This window comes from Vespula vulgaris, chromosome 2, assembly GCF_905475345.1.
Source record: "Vespula vulgaris chromosome 2, iyVesVulg1.1, whole genome shotgun sequence".
NCBI classification, from domain to species: Eukaryota; Metazoa; Arthropoda; class Insecta; order Hymenoptera; family Vespidae; genus Vespula; species Vespula vulgaris.
Window position 1 is genome coordinate 16,129,908 of NC_066587.1, and position 13,996 is coordinate 16,143,903.

At 29.3% G+C, this 13,996-nt stretch overlaps 1 protein-coding gene across 4 annotated transcripts; it reads right to left on the bottom strand.

The window, feature by feature from the left end:
* Window positions 1-440: 440 nt before the first annotated feature.
* On the bottom strand, window positions 441-13,878 carry LOC127061886 (lamin Dm0-like). 4 transcript variants are annotated; one of them, XM_050989356.1, is made up of 9 exons: window positions 13,030-13,878; window positions 5,992-6,304; window positions 5,574-5,866; window positions 5,288-5,482; window positions 4,934-5,171; window positions 4,540-4,761; window positions 4,319-4,423; window positions 3,268-3,326; window positions 441-2,629 (listed from the first exon to the last, which is right to left on the bottom strand). In XM_050989356.1, the coding sequence occupies exons 1-8, from the start codon at window positions 13,449-13,451 to the stop codon at window positions 3,303-3,305; spliced, it is 1,812 nt and encodes a 603-aa protein (XP_050845313.1). In that variant the 5' UTR covers window positions 13,452-13,878; the 3' UTR covers window positions 441-2,629; window positions 3,268-3,302. The 4 variants fall into 4 exon arrangements, with proteins under 4 accessions (XP_050845313.1, XP_050845312.1, XP_050845311.1 ...); XM_050989355.1 differs by lacking the exon at window positions 3,268-3,326 and having other exon boundaries at window positions 13,030-13,528; window positions 13,640-13,877; XM_050989354.1 differs by lacking the exon at window positions 3,268-3,326 and having other exon boundaries at window positions 13,030-13,528; window positions 13,608-13,876.
* Between the last annotated feature and the right edge of the window lie 118 nt (window positions 13,879-13,996).

Genomic DNA, 13,996 nt, shown 5'->3' on the forward strand with positions numbered 1-13,996 from the left:
TGCTGAGGGTGTTGGGGGAATGATTTTAATTTTACATTGAATTAAACACCCTCGCGTGTAGTCCGCGTGTCAGAAATATATCATGAGAGCGTTGTAGATTACCAGATCATATTTCCAGCAAGTAGAGATATATTCATATATGTGTATATATCATATAGGATATATACATATACATACATATATATATATGTATATACATGCAATATACATCCCTATTATATACCATGTATGTTATAATCGAGGACGTTTTATGTAATAGATCTTCTAACTCTTCTTCTCAAAATTAAGATAATTATCTTAATTTGATGATGGCACTTCTTTTTCTTCCTTTTCTTCCAGTTCGATCATCCTCCTCTTTCTTTCTTCTCTCTTTATCTAATTGTGTAAATTTCAAATGAATTAGTCTAAAGTAAAACGTACGCTTTTTTAAAAAATACACATAGAGTTAGTTAGAAATTTATTTGGATAAAATTTGTATGCAGAGGACAAATATCATATCTTCCTATATATAAATACATTATCGTAAGATCTGTGTTGGAAATTCCAAAAATCTATGTCACTTTTTTTCTTCCGGTTTGTTTTTTTTTTTATCGTTATGATAAAATTATGCTTGTTAAACGACGCTTATAATACAATGATACTGATTTTTATTATTGTTGCATTAATTATCTGCAGAAAATTATGAGGGATTATAAAAAGTGACAAACATTTTTCGAAATACATTCAAATCCTTACGTACATATATATATATATATATATATATATATATATATATATATATATATATATACATACATATATATATACACATCTAATACCACCAAGTAATTAATGTTATTTATTTATCCTAACTTTTGGTTATTGTGCTCGAAGTACGCGAGAAATGAAACAATTAAAAATAATTGTACTTATAGTAATGAAAGTAGAGTTCCTTAATACAAAATATTCTGTAAAATTAAAGGCAACAAAAACATTGTGGTCAAAAAAAAAAAAAGTAAAAGAAAAAAGAATCAGATTACCCAACAACGGTCGGATTGATGATTTTAATGAGTCAACAGTGATCAAAATAATGTAAACTAGTATCGAATCAAGAAAAACATTATTTTCTGATATTGAGAAAAATTGAAAGTTCCAAATTGACATTCGTATGAGCCTGTAATTATGACAGTGTTTCTAAATCATATATTTCTCATATTGAGATGCATACGTATTTTAATGTATTTAAATTATAATAATTAAAAATTATTTTTCTATAATGACAATAAACACAGGAGAAAGTAAATATATTTATTTTTTAAATAGACAATTGTTTGCATGTAAATTAAAAAATTTAAGAATAGAGTCTGTGTGTAACCAAAATATATCTCAATATCTCATATGACTTGGATCACTTTCATAATTACCAGACCAGTCAGTATTAAAAAATTTATGAAAATTAATATTCCTTGAATTTAATCGAAATGACGATAATTATGAATATAATATAATATTAATAATCCCAAACATTTGAATAGAAAGAAGAAAAAAAAAAGAAAAAAAAAAATAACGAATACGTTTAGGTACGATTAATATTTTTGATTTTTATTATTAACATAAATGATATTATATATATATATAAATTTGCTTACAATTACATGAAATTAATATTCCAATTTACAAGTGAAAAAAACCGACTCAATGGAATCATTATAAATACGTTTCTTGTTATTAACACAGTTGACTCTTTATTATCGTACGATAACCGTAATTTTCACGAACAGTGTACAATTTCATTTTTACTCCGAATATATATTGAATGATAGTGCATAGAAATGCGCGTGTGTATGTGTATGTGCGTGTTGTTGTTGTTGTTATTGTTATTACAAACATTTTTGTACACTGTAATTAAAGATAAATAGCAAAATCTACTTTTTCATTATTACACAGTAGGAAATAGATATAAAAGCACAAAACATCGAAGTGTAACATCATTTCATAAGACTAGCTTCAAGAAACATAGAAGAAATAATAATAATTCCATTAGGAGTTAGGATTTATAAAAAAAAAAGGGAAAAGAAAAAAAATAATAAAAAAAAATATATATATATATAAAGAATTGTGATATGATAACAGTGACCAAAGAGTTATGGAAAAAAGATATATAATATGTGTATGAATAGAGAGTAAATAATAATAATAATAATAATAATAATAATAATAATAATAATAATAATAATATAATAATAATAATAATAATATACTTTGATTTGTTGAACATTATATTATACAATGTCCCTCATTTTAATCTGGTGGACACATACATTTTCGTACGTATTATTATTATCCTGTTTATCTGAAACAACTTTATAATCAGCTTAGAAATTTATCGAGCCCTATGGCATATTATTTACGACGTAGTCTTACTTCCTTTTGTTATTTATTTATTAATTTTTTTTTTTCTGTATGTGTCTGTGTCTGTGTGTTAATAATATAATTGATTGATATTTAGATAATGCTTGCTGCATAAAATATCGTTATTTTATATAAGCATTTGAAGAAAATCATTTGTCATAAGAGAGATGCTTATTTTAATAAATGTAATTCATTACGTTCACATAAGGCGACATCTTTCTTGACTTGGTGGGTCATCCTGAAACACAAAATAGATTACTTCAATGTTAAAAGATATTTTCAAAATAATGAAAAATTGAAGTTTTCTTTGCCATCACAGCCCAACATACTTAATGACCTAACAGAACTGTTTCTCCTCGTTTTTCATTAGTCACAAAAAAAAAGACAAGCATACATTAATCTCTTTTTATTTAAATATATATATATATATTCTTTCTTTATCTTTATTTACTTTATTTGCGATTATAAAGTATAGAAAAAAAAAGAAAGAAAAAAAAACACTTATTTCGTATTATTATTAAATTAATAATCGATAATGTAATTTATATATATAAATATCGAATATATTATTATTGAATTGAGAAAAAGCTTCCCGTATAAATAATCTATAACTATATAACTATAAGTATTTCTAAAGACAATGTGGTTAACTATGAGAATGTGAATGTTTCCGCTCGTCAAACATATTATTTTCATAAACGCATATGATGTTTTAGTTATAAAAGCGTGAGTATAAAGGCATAATATAGGTGTGCTGCATGAAGACCAACAAAGTAATAAGCCAAATAATCGTAGTATGATGAGAGTGCAGAAGATATTAATATCGTTGACAAGTAGCTGAACGATCGTACATCCGATTGGTTGAAATCAACTTACATAAGATGCCCATCAGAGTTCATGTGCCCAGGCACTTAATATGGGTAGAGATATCTTCTCTATGAAAACAAGAAGCGAGTGTCGGTAAAATGCGCAACACCCTCGTAAACAAATTCGATAATAATATAACTATATATGCAATTACATGATATATTTTCTACGATTATATACTTAATGTATGTATGATATAAATATATTTGGAACACTTTTATTATAATAAAATATTTTCCATGTATATGTAAAATATATATATTAAATATTATAGGGTGGGCCAAAAATTCATAGACGGATCAAAAGTTCTTAGGTGATGTTAAAAATCAATTATTTCTCATCGCAAACTTTTTGAGAGCTTAATATTTTTTTCACTCCTTTTTCTTTCTTTTTTTTTTTCCTTTTCAAATTGTAAAAGCAAGCATAGGAACTGTTTTGCAATCTGAAAAAGAATTAGCTTAAAAAGTCTCGAGAAAGATGATTAATTGATTTTTAAGATCGCCAAAAAACTTCGAATCTACCATCTATAAAATAATATTTAATCTTCGACGGTCTAAAGATAGAATAAATAGTTGAAACTTCTTCGTCTTTATCTATAAAAGTTTTTAACAAGCTACTGTCAATATAGCCACATTGTCTTCTTCTCTCTTTTTTATTATTGTTTTTGGACGTCACTAGTTTGTATACAAACAAATGATCTAAAAAAAGTTTGTCCAAACTGTTTTTTTTTTTACTTGTTGACTGTTTTGTTCGTCTTTTTTTGTTTTTTTTTTATTTTTTTATTTTTGTCCTACTAAAAATTAGAATATTGATTCTTGACATCACACTCGTTCCAGTAAAAATATACGAAAGTGATAAGAGCTACTTGATCCTACGTGAATAATTTGTTTTAATGATAAGTTAATGTTGATTAACTTAGTTTAAAAAAAAATAAATAAATAAATAAATGAAAAAAGTAAGAAAAAAAAATGAAAGAAAAATTAGAAAGATATATGTAGTGTGTATATATATATATATGAACTTATCTGATATCACATATTCTCGAGATATTAATTCATACCTGCTGATGATAAAGATCTTCCGCAGGTCGGAATCCTAAACTTTCTCTATGTCGCGATACAGATGTGGACAATTGTTGTCTTTTTCTTTCAGACGTTGCCATTTCCTATTTAAGAAATCAGAGATATTTTTTTTAATATTAATTATAAAATACATTTTACGCAAACATATTTAAAGAAAACGTTAAAAAGTAAAACAAGAAAGAAAAGAAAAAAATCATACTTCTGATTCATTGTTTAGCAAAATTGTAGTCATATTTTCAGCAATGAACCATTTTTGACCCTTCATAACGATATTGGATGGTGGCTCGTGCGTTGCACCGATATCGGCCGACCATACAGTTACACTTCCACCTGCATCGAGTTTTGCAGTTCGATGAAATTTAAAAACTGTTTCTAGAGTTCCAGCTTTGCGGAGAATTTGCCAGCCGCTAAGTCCAATCTCCTAATGATATAAAAGAAAAAAGGATAAAGAAAGAGAGAAAAATAATTGAATTATTATCGCAAACCATCGTTCAAATTTTCTGATCATATTCATAACACATTACAATCGTAATAACGTATCTTAAATTTTTATACAATTTTATAATAATATTCATATTCTAATAATAACTTACTTTGTTACCCTTGTTAGTAAGTTTCACGTATCGACCTTGAGGATCAGCTTCTGTTATCTCTATATCACCCCTTGCCGTGCCACTGATACTATAGTCACTACTACTGCGTTCTTCACTTTCCTCCAATAACGTTCGCTTCCTTTTTCCTCCTCTAAGAGGCGTTTGTCTAGCTGGAGTACTTCTACTGCTACTTTGTACCACGCAACTAATACCACTTTGTGATGGTGTTATATTCAATCTGTAAAAATAGAAATAATATTTAATTGCTTTTTTCTGACGCATATAGACACCTACAAAATATTTTTTTTTTATTATTATCATTGCTATTAAGAAACATTTTAAAAGTATATTTACCTAGCTTCCTCGGATTCTAACAATTTACGATACGCAGCAATCTCCAAGTCAAGAGCAACCTTTATATCCATTAAATCTTGATATTCTTGTAATTGTTGAGCCATTTCATCTCTCATTCGTGCTAATTCTGCCTCATAAGCGGCTATATTCTCCGTATATCGGATACGTTCGTTCTCTCGTAAACTTTCTAAATCCCTAGAAGAGAAATATTTTTTTTTTTATTTTTTTTATTAATATTTTCGCACGTAATATAAACTTAAGAAAGATCCATGTCGGAAATACATACCGGATTCTTGAGTTCAAAGCATTAGTAGAAGCTTCAAGCTCGTTGATCCTTTGCTTAAGAGTATCAATTCCAGATCGAGTTTGTCTCAATTCCTCGATGGCTGTGCTAGCTGCATCACTATTACGTTGAGCATGAGAAGTCAAGTTTTTGATCTTGTTCTCATATAATAATTCAATCTCCTCACGATTGACACGCATTTGTGCCTCATATTGATCACGTAATTCTTGCAACGATTGTTGTAATTTTGCTTCGTATTGTTCGGCCAATCTTCCATCGATCTCAGAGATTTCAACCTAACAAAAAATATAAATGCGTGAGATATATATATCTTTCTTCTTTTGATAAATAAAACATATATATTTAAAAAAAAAAAAGAGAGAAAATAGATTATTTAAAATGAATATAAATAGAAACGAACCTGTCGCCTCGTACGCGTTTCAGTAAGCTCTTGCTGATAAACCTGGTCTTTAAAGCTAATATCCTCTTTAAGACTTTGAATATGATTTTCAAGATCGATACGTTGTAACGTTTCCTCCTCGAGATGATGGCGCGTATCGTTCAGTGCCGCGTTCAAACGTTCGTTCTCCTTTTCCAATTCTCTATCCTTATCCGTGATTTTCTTACGTTCGGTTTGACTTTGAGTTAATTGAGATGTCAAATCACTGATTCTCGCCTCGCACAAACTCAAATTCCTTTCAGCTATTTGCAAATCCTTTGTCTTCTTTTCCAATCTGTAATAATAAAAAGTAAGAATAAGAAAAACAATGATATATATTTAATAATATATTTAATATATATATATATAAAATAAATGAGACAGTGATTATAAAAGTGTATTAAGTCGTTTGAGATATTAAAAAATATATATATAGTGTCGCACAAGCTATTATGAAAATAATAAAATTACATAAAGAAATTACTTTTTTCAAAATGAAATATATTTACCTTTTCCGTCCTTATTATTATATAAAAAAAAATAATTTTACACAAAAATATCATTTACAAATCCAAATGTCTCAAAATATCTCGGCACGAAAAAAGATATTATAATAAGTAACTTTTATAATCATCGGTTTATTCTTATTTTTATTTCAAAGATTTTGTAAGATTGAGAATCAATGGGATTTAACGTTTTATTTTCAAAGAAAATTCTAAAAGACACGTTTCTAATACTCCCCTAATTTCCAGTTAGATACCGGGAAGCTGATTCTTAAAATAAAAGCGCTTCGTAGAGGGAGAAAACTCGAAATATCGTGTTTCTCCATTCTTCTCGACTTAGAGATACCTCCTATCTATCTATCTATTTTTCTCTTCCATCGTTTTAGATTAGATATGTAATTATTAAAAACATCATTGATATATTTCTTACTTTTTTTCTTTCTTTCTATTTTAAACTTCAACCATCTAGTTTCATAAATCGTTGAATATTTAGTTTCATAAACAATATTTAAAAAAATTTCATTCATATTTTCAAACTCATTCTTTTCTTGATCTAACCACAGTACAAACAGGAAATTATAAACCACAATGAGAAAAATTCCTTTTAGATTAAATCTAATTATTGATAACGTCATTGACATACTTCCTTTTTTTCTATTCTAAACATTTACCATTTAGTTTTCTAAAAACTTTGATATTTCAATGTAAGATGTTTCTTTTAAATTTTCATTCATATTTGCAAATTCATTCTTTTCTTGACCTACCATTTACAATAGAACAGGAAATTACAAACCACTGAGATGATACTCGCAAAATTAATTATCGTACTGTCCCTTCTTTCCAGATGTTTACGAGTATCTGAATAATTCTCTAATCGAAATCTATGAATTGGCAAATCAAATATTTAATAAAATCAAATCAAATAAAATAAAACAAAAAGAAAAAATATATACACACGATTTAATTGGTCATCGAAAAATAAAACAAGAATCATTTTAACGTCTTATGACCTTGATGACTCGAGTCTGAAATACGCGAATCTATCTTTATATCAAAAATAAAAAAAAAAGATATATATATATATATATCAGTAAGAATTTTCTAATTCTTGGATCGTGCGAAGGCCACTCTTTTTCGCCGATCACATCTCGAAATCCTTGGGCTACTAGTAGAAGCAACAATGAATAATATATTGCGTGACTATACAGGACGAGGTCAAGATGTTTTTATCCTAAACGATTAAACGAGTTTCATCTGACGAGTGAATCGAGCGACTACGTCATCTCCAGAAATCGTCCATTTTTATTTATGTGTATCTTTAAAAAAGAAGAAAGAAAAAGAAAGGAAAAGAAATAAAGAGAAGGAAAAGAAAAAGAAAAAAAAAAAGAGAAAAAGAATTAGAAAAAGATAAAAAGAGATTGTGAAACTAGAAACGAAATGTTTTTATCTTTTCTTATCTTTAGAATATTCGAAATGAATATGGCTAACCAGTTTGATTGCTTAAAACCAGTTACATACATGCATTAGCTTTATTCCACCACGCTTATCACTATCAAATGTCAAGAAAAAAGTACTTTCCATGGTGATGGTGAGGATAATAGTATAGTAGTGGTAATGGTAGTAGTGGGGACGAATAAACTTGTCTACGGTAGGGGACAAAGAGAGAAACTCGCGTAGGAGGCTCAGCGTCTGAATCGTTTCCATTTACTTAAGTATTTCGAGTTTGAAGTCTCGAAAAAAAAAACAATTTCAAAAAAAAAAAAGAAAAAAGAGATGAAAAAAATAAAACATGTTTCAAAAAATATCGCAGAAAATCATCTGTTAACGTATAGTTTATAAATTAATAAATTAATATAGTTTAATATACAACATAAAAGAAAAATAAATAAATAAATACAAAAAAGAAATAATAATAATAATTTCTAGAATACTTGCATCAAGTACATTCTCTACACAATTCTCTAATTGCAATAATTATAATTCATAAATTAACGAATTAGTACGACTAAAAAAAGGAAAGAAAAGAAAATAGAACTGTTCTTCTTATTCTTTTGAGAAATTTGCTAAATGATGATTGACAAAAAAAAAAGAAAAGAGAAAAGAAACATTATTCGCTGTTAGAGAAACTCCAGTATCATATCGGTCAAAAGACATTCCACGAAGCCGAAGAGAACCCGAAGAGCGAGTACTATACTCGGTTCGGCGCTATTTCAGACACGGAACACGACCCACATTGAGAATTTTATTTTCTACCATGGCGAACCAAGCAGTCTAATATTCGGTCTAACTCTTAACGACCCGTAACCCGTACCAAAGGGTACCACAAACCTTCAATACGAACTCTAATCAATCGAATTCGATCAAATTCTATTTTTATTTCTTATTGACTTTTCATTCGATTTTTATAAATTAATTAAAAATTTCGATCGTTCGAAGAAAAAAAAATGATAATGAAAGACCTAACCTCAAATCAAAATTAAAAAGACGTTTGAAAATTGTTTTTTTAAGTATGATCGTTTGACCTCGAATTTTATAATTAAACATTATTTATTACGAATTTGATTTTTGTAAACTCAATAATAACTGATTCACAATGATCTATATGCATGTTCGATGCATACGTATATACATACGTACAATGTTCTCTCTCAGTATGGGGTAAAGACCAACCGTTTTCATCCTAACGTCTTGCTTTCCTAACGATTAAAGCAACACCCACGATGTGTGTATATAAGAATTAACTTGCAAGTTTACATTTTTATTGCAACGTCACGAAGATTAAAACTAAGCACGCATGCATCAATGACACCATGTTTTATTCTTAGGCGGGAAAATAAACTTTTCATTCTTTAACAAATATATCTATGTATATATATAAATTTATTTTTTTATATTTTTCATTTGGGTAAAAATTAAATGATTAATTTTCTTTTTATAATTTAGTTTTAGAACTTTTGTTTAAATTCATCTCTTAAATTCATTCGTTCATTTATAGAGGACATCATGATTACTGGCATGAAACTTTTTTAACTACTACGTCAGTCGTAATAAAGAAAAAAATACGATAATAAGATTTTACATAAACGGTGGAATTCATTTTTATAGTAGAAAAAAAAATTGTGTTAAAATATTTAAATCACAGCAATTTGTTCTTTTCAACGATCGTTAAATGCTTGTCTTCGACATTTGTGTCGATGAAGAAACCGGCTTGAAGCTTTTCCCGTTGCCGCGATCAATGGCCTTAAGGCCAACGGAAACCTTCTCTTTGACCGTCTCTCTCGCAATGGCCGGAATCGACCTATGATGTCAGCTACAATTCTGTAGAATTTTTCGAATCCGACAAAGCAACATTCGCATCTTTATTTTCCATGTCACGTTTCAAAGTCGTATATATTTGTACCCTCATAAAAAAATCCATGAATTTGACCAATCATAACCGCCCGAAATAGATTTCATCGATAATTAAAAACGTCCAAGTTTATTCATTCATTTTTTGTTTTAATGTATATAAATATATTTATATTGTATACGTATTTATAAACATAATGTTCGATAGCATCTCATTAAAAATAATGAAAATGTTACATTTCATTCAAATTAATAAAGATATATTAATATTAATATCGACATGTTATTATTCATTTCATTGGTTTACTCGGAGTCACGTGACAGAAGCGATTAATAAATACAATGTGATTGGTCAAGACATATTCCAAGCGAGGCATTGACGTATATCATAAATATTAAAAAAAAAAAAAAGAAAGAAAGAAAGAAACGAAAACAAAAACAAAAACAAAACAAAATCACGATATTCCGTTACATTTTTATTCTTTACTTTAATAGGTTCTAGCTTCAGAACTTTGCTCGTCTCGTGTTTAGAATGCAAAAATAAAAAAAACAAGAAACAACGAAAAAAAAAAGAAAAAAAATAGCGCTTCGAACGCTCGATCGAATACGTAGCATCGAAACGCCACCTATAAAAATATATTAAACGATAACGAATCAAACGATGTCTACAATCGACATTTAATAGAGTTTATCTTATATTTTATATGTACTTTATAGAGAGTGGGCCGAAAGTGTTTAGATAATTTTAAAAATCAATCTAATCTTTTACGAGACTTTTTAGGTTACTTCTTTTTTACTTCGGATTGACCCACTACATATATATATATATATATATATATATATATATATATATATATATATATTTACTTTCAAATATGATATCTATATTCTAGTATTACGTCATTTTATTTATTAATCGAGTTTTATAATACCTAATATCGAATTCGTTATAGATAACTGCATAATAAAGAAAATGGCGAAGAGGCACGAAGAATTTCTTGATAAAACCTGTTCATATTCGATCGAGGACACCATCATCGTCATCGTCACGATTTATCCTATCGAACGAAGAAATGACGTCATGCTTCGTGCCTCGAGAAACATTCTTTACGTTCTTTAAAAACCTGTATTCATTTAAACCGGACGTTCCCTTTAAGGTAGCCCTTAGCAAAGGAAAAAAAAAACAAAACAAAACAAACCATCGATCGATCGATGGTTCCCTCCCACTACATTACTCATAATCATCATTTCAAACGTTATTTCGAGAGATACACGTTTCGAAGTAAAGATGAAAATAAATATGGCGTAAACGATGCACATTTGCAATTGAACATTTTCGTTGATATTATTCAGTTTGGCTTCGTGCTACAACGAAATTCCGAGCTACGAATCGACGAGTTAAAATCTAAACGAAAAACGAGTTTCGTGCTTTCATCGCCAGAAATATCATTTCTCGATGAATAACAGAGATAGCCGATTAAAAAAAAAAGAGAAAGAGAGAGAGAGAGAAGAAAAAAGAAACAGAACAAAAATCGTCTTAGCGATGATCTTGAAAAATTTATACTCGAATTCTTATGCGTTGACTTAGTAACTAAAAGAATTTTTAGGTTATCCTCGTTAAAAGTTATAAAAATAATTAATAATGTTTTCGTTTAAGAATGTTATCGATTAGAGAAATGTTCGAGGTAGATTAGTTTTATCGGAATTCTAAATCAGACGCCATGTTAATATCAATCTATCTTTTTTTCATCGTCTAAAATAAACGATCTAATCGGACAAATTATAAACTACATATCTCGGAAAAAGGAGTGTCGTCTATCTTTTATAGGACATATATATATATATATATCACATGTATGTTGTGTATATGTATATCGTATAGAAGTATCATATAGTTCGCTTCGGCCATCGTTAAGAGAGTCAATGTTTTTAGGTCAGGGAATACAGGAATGAGTGAGTGCGCTGACATCATCGTATAGTAGTAAGAGTGACGCAATCGCTCGTAGTAACGTCACGTTCCGGCTTGTACGAGACCTCGAAATATCGATTATATTTCGAGCTGGAATCGATTCTCGATGTAGTCAATTGTATTTGGACGCTTTCTCATAATATTTCAACATCTATTATCACAAACTGTATACACATCATTTTACCCTTTCGGACATATTGATTTTGGAAAATCTTAGCTTCTTGCAGAGACATCTTTTTCAAGCAAAGTCTCATGTTATGTATTAAAAATATTCTATTAAAATATTTTTATTACTTCTATGCTCACAAGTTTGTAGAAAATTGCATAGAAAACAATGATCGTTAAAGTAATTAAACGGAGAGAACTATCGATCCATATATAAATATAGTTTTAACACGATGTCGAAATATAAACAAGATGGTATCTTTTCTCTGACTTCTTTTTAACTCTTCTTTAATTTCTTGTATGTAAGAAATATTAGATAAGATATTAACATTAATTTACGATGATACACAAATATTTTTCAATTGCATAAAACGTGTCATTTGATTCTCTCTCTCTCTCTGAAAAAAAAAGAAAGAGAAAGAACTGTTTCCATATTGTGTACGATAGTATAGAAGTAAACAAAGTAAGTTTACGTCTAACTGATAAGTACATTTAAGATACGAATCTATAAATATATATAAAACATCTTTCTAAAGAAAGTAACTTTAGTCTATAAGAGATTAAAAAGAAACCAAGAAAAAAAAAAGATGTTTGAGAATTCAACAATGATATCCGAATATCTAATCCTTTACAAGTCTCAGATCTACGCAGAAAGATTTTTATAGTGACCGATTAAAATTCAAAGTCGAAAACTAAAAAAAGAAAAAAGAATGATAAGTTGATATATAAGCGTTGTATTAATATTTAAAATTTCTTATCGACAGACCATGCTGGTGACCTAAACGATATCAAACACATATCTCGAGAGATCTAAAGCTTATAAACTTATAGATATATCAGTCTATCACCGGTAAAATAAGAACTTCTATAAAAATTATTCTATTCTAAGAGATATAAAAGATAAACAAAGAAAAAAGAAAAAAGTATGCATGAAAGAAAACATATGTGTGTATAGTATATATACATACATACATATATAAGCATATATATGTATATGTATATATATATATATATAATATGATAAAATATACTCACTTATTTTTAAGTTCCTCGCTAGTATCCCACAAACGTTTGGTATCTATCTCGAGTTTGGCGCGTTCCTTTGCTGTATCATCCAATAACTTTCTAGTATCAGACAATTCTTGCTCATACATAGACTTTATATTGGAAACTTCGCGAGTACTTGTTTCCTGCGTAGTATGCACTTCCCGCGTGAGTCTTGAATTTTCGGCTTCGAGATGCCGCACCTTGTCAATATAACACGCGAGACGATTGTTCAGATTTTGTAAATCCTGTTTTTCTTGTAAACGGGAATAACGCGTTGGACTTAGTGGACTACCAGGTCTTTGTCCACTACTAATAGGCGTGGACGTTTGAGGTGGCGGTGGCGTTTGAACGCCACTCGTATTAGTCGATGACGCCGTCCCAGACGTTTTCTTACTCGTTTTTGTAGACATTTTTATTTCTTCTTCTTCTTCTTCTTTTTATTCTTCTTCTTCTTCTTATTTTCTCCGTCCTTATTCGAAGAACTTCTCTACGAATTACAGAAACTTATACTTTTTCCCTTCGCTATCTATCCTTCGTAAAAAACCTCGGTCGAAGCATTAACTTACTTTACTCAATAGCACGCGTCCGTGAAAGTTACCTTTTATAGTGCCTTTTACTACGGCGAAGCCGAATTTCTACCACCACCACAGCCGCTACAAGAAAGACGACAACGACGAACGTATCCGTTAACGCACAGATATTAAACCGTTTGCTGCGTGCTGACGCCAACACCGAGGCGACTCTCTCTCTCTCTCTCTCTCTCTCTCTCACGCGAATACCCCTTCCATATCCGACAACGCGTATCTCTCTTTCGACCAATCGCGTAATGCTGTTCTCCCCATCTCTCTCTTTCTCTCTCTCTCTCTCTCTCTCTCTCTCTCTCTCTCTCTCTCTCCCTCTCTCTTTCCAACGCTTCACTTAACGAACGCCGTACCTATGGGGATTTTTCTTTCTT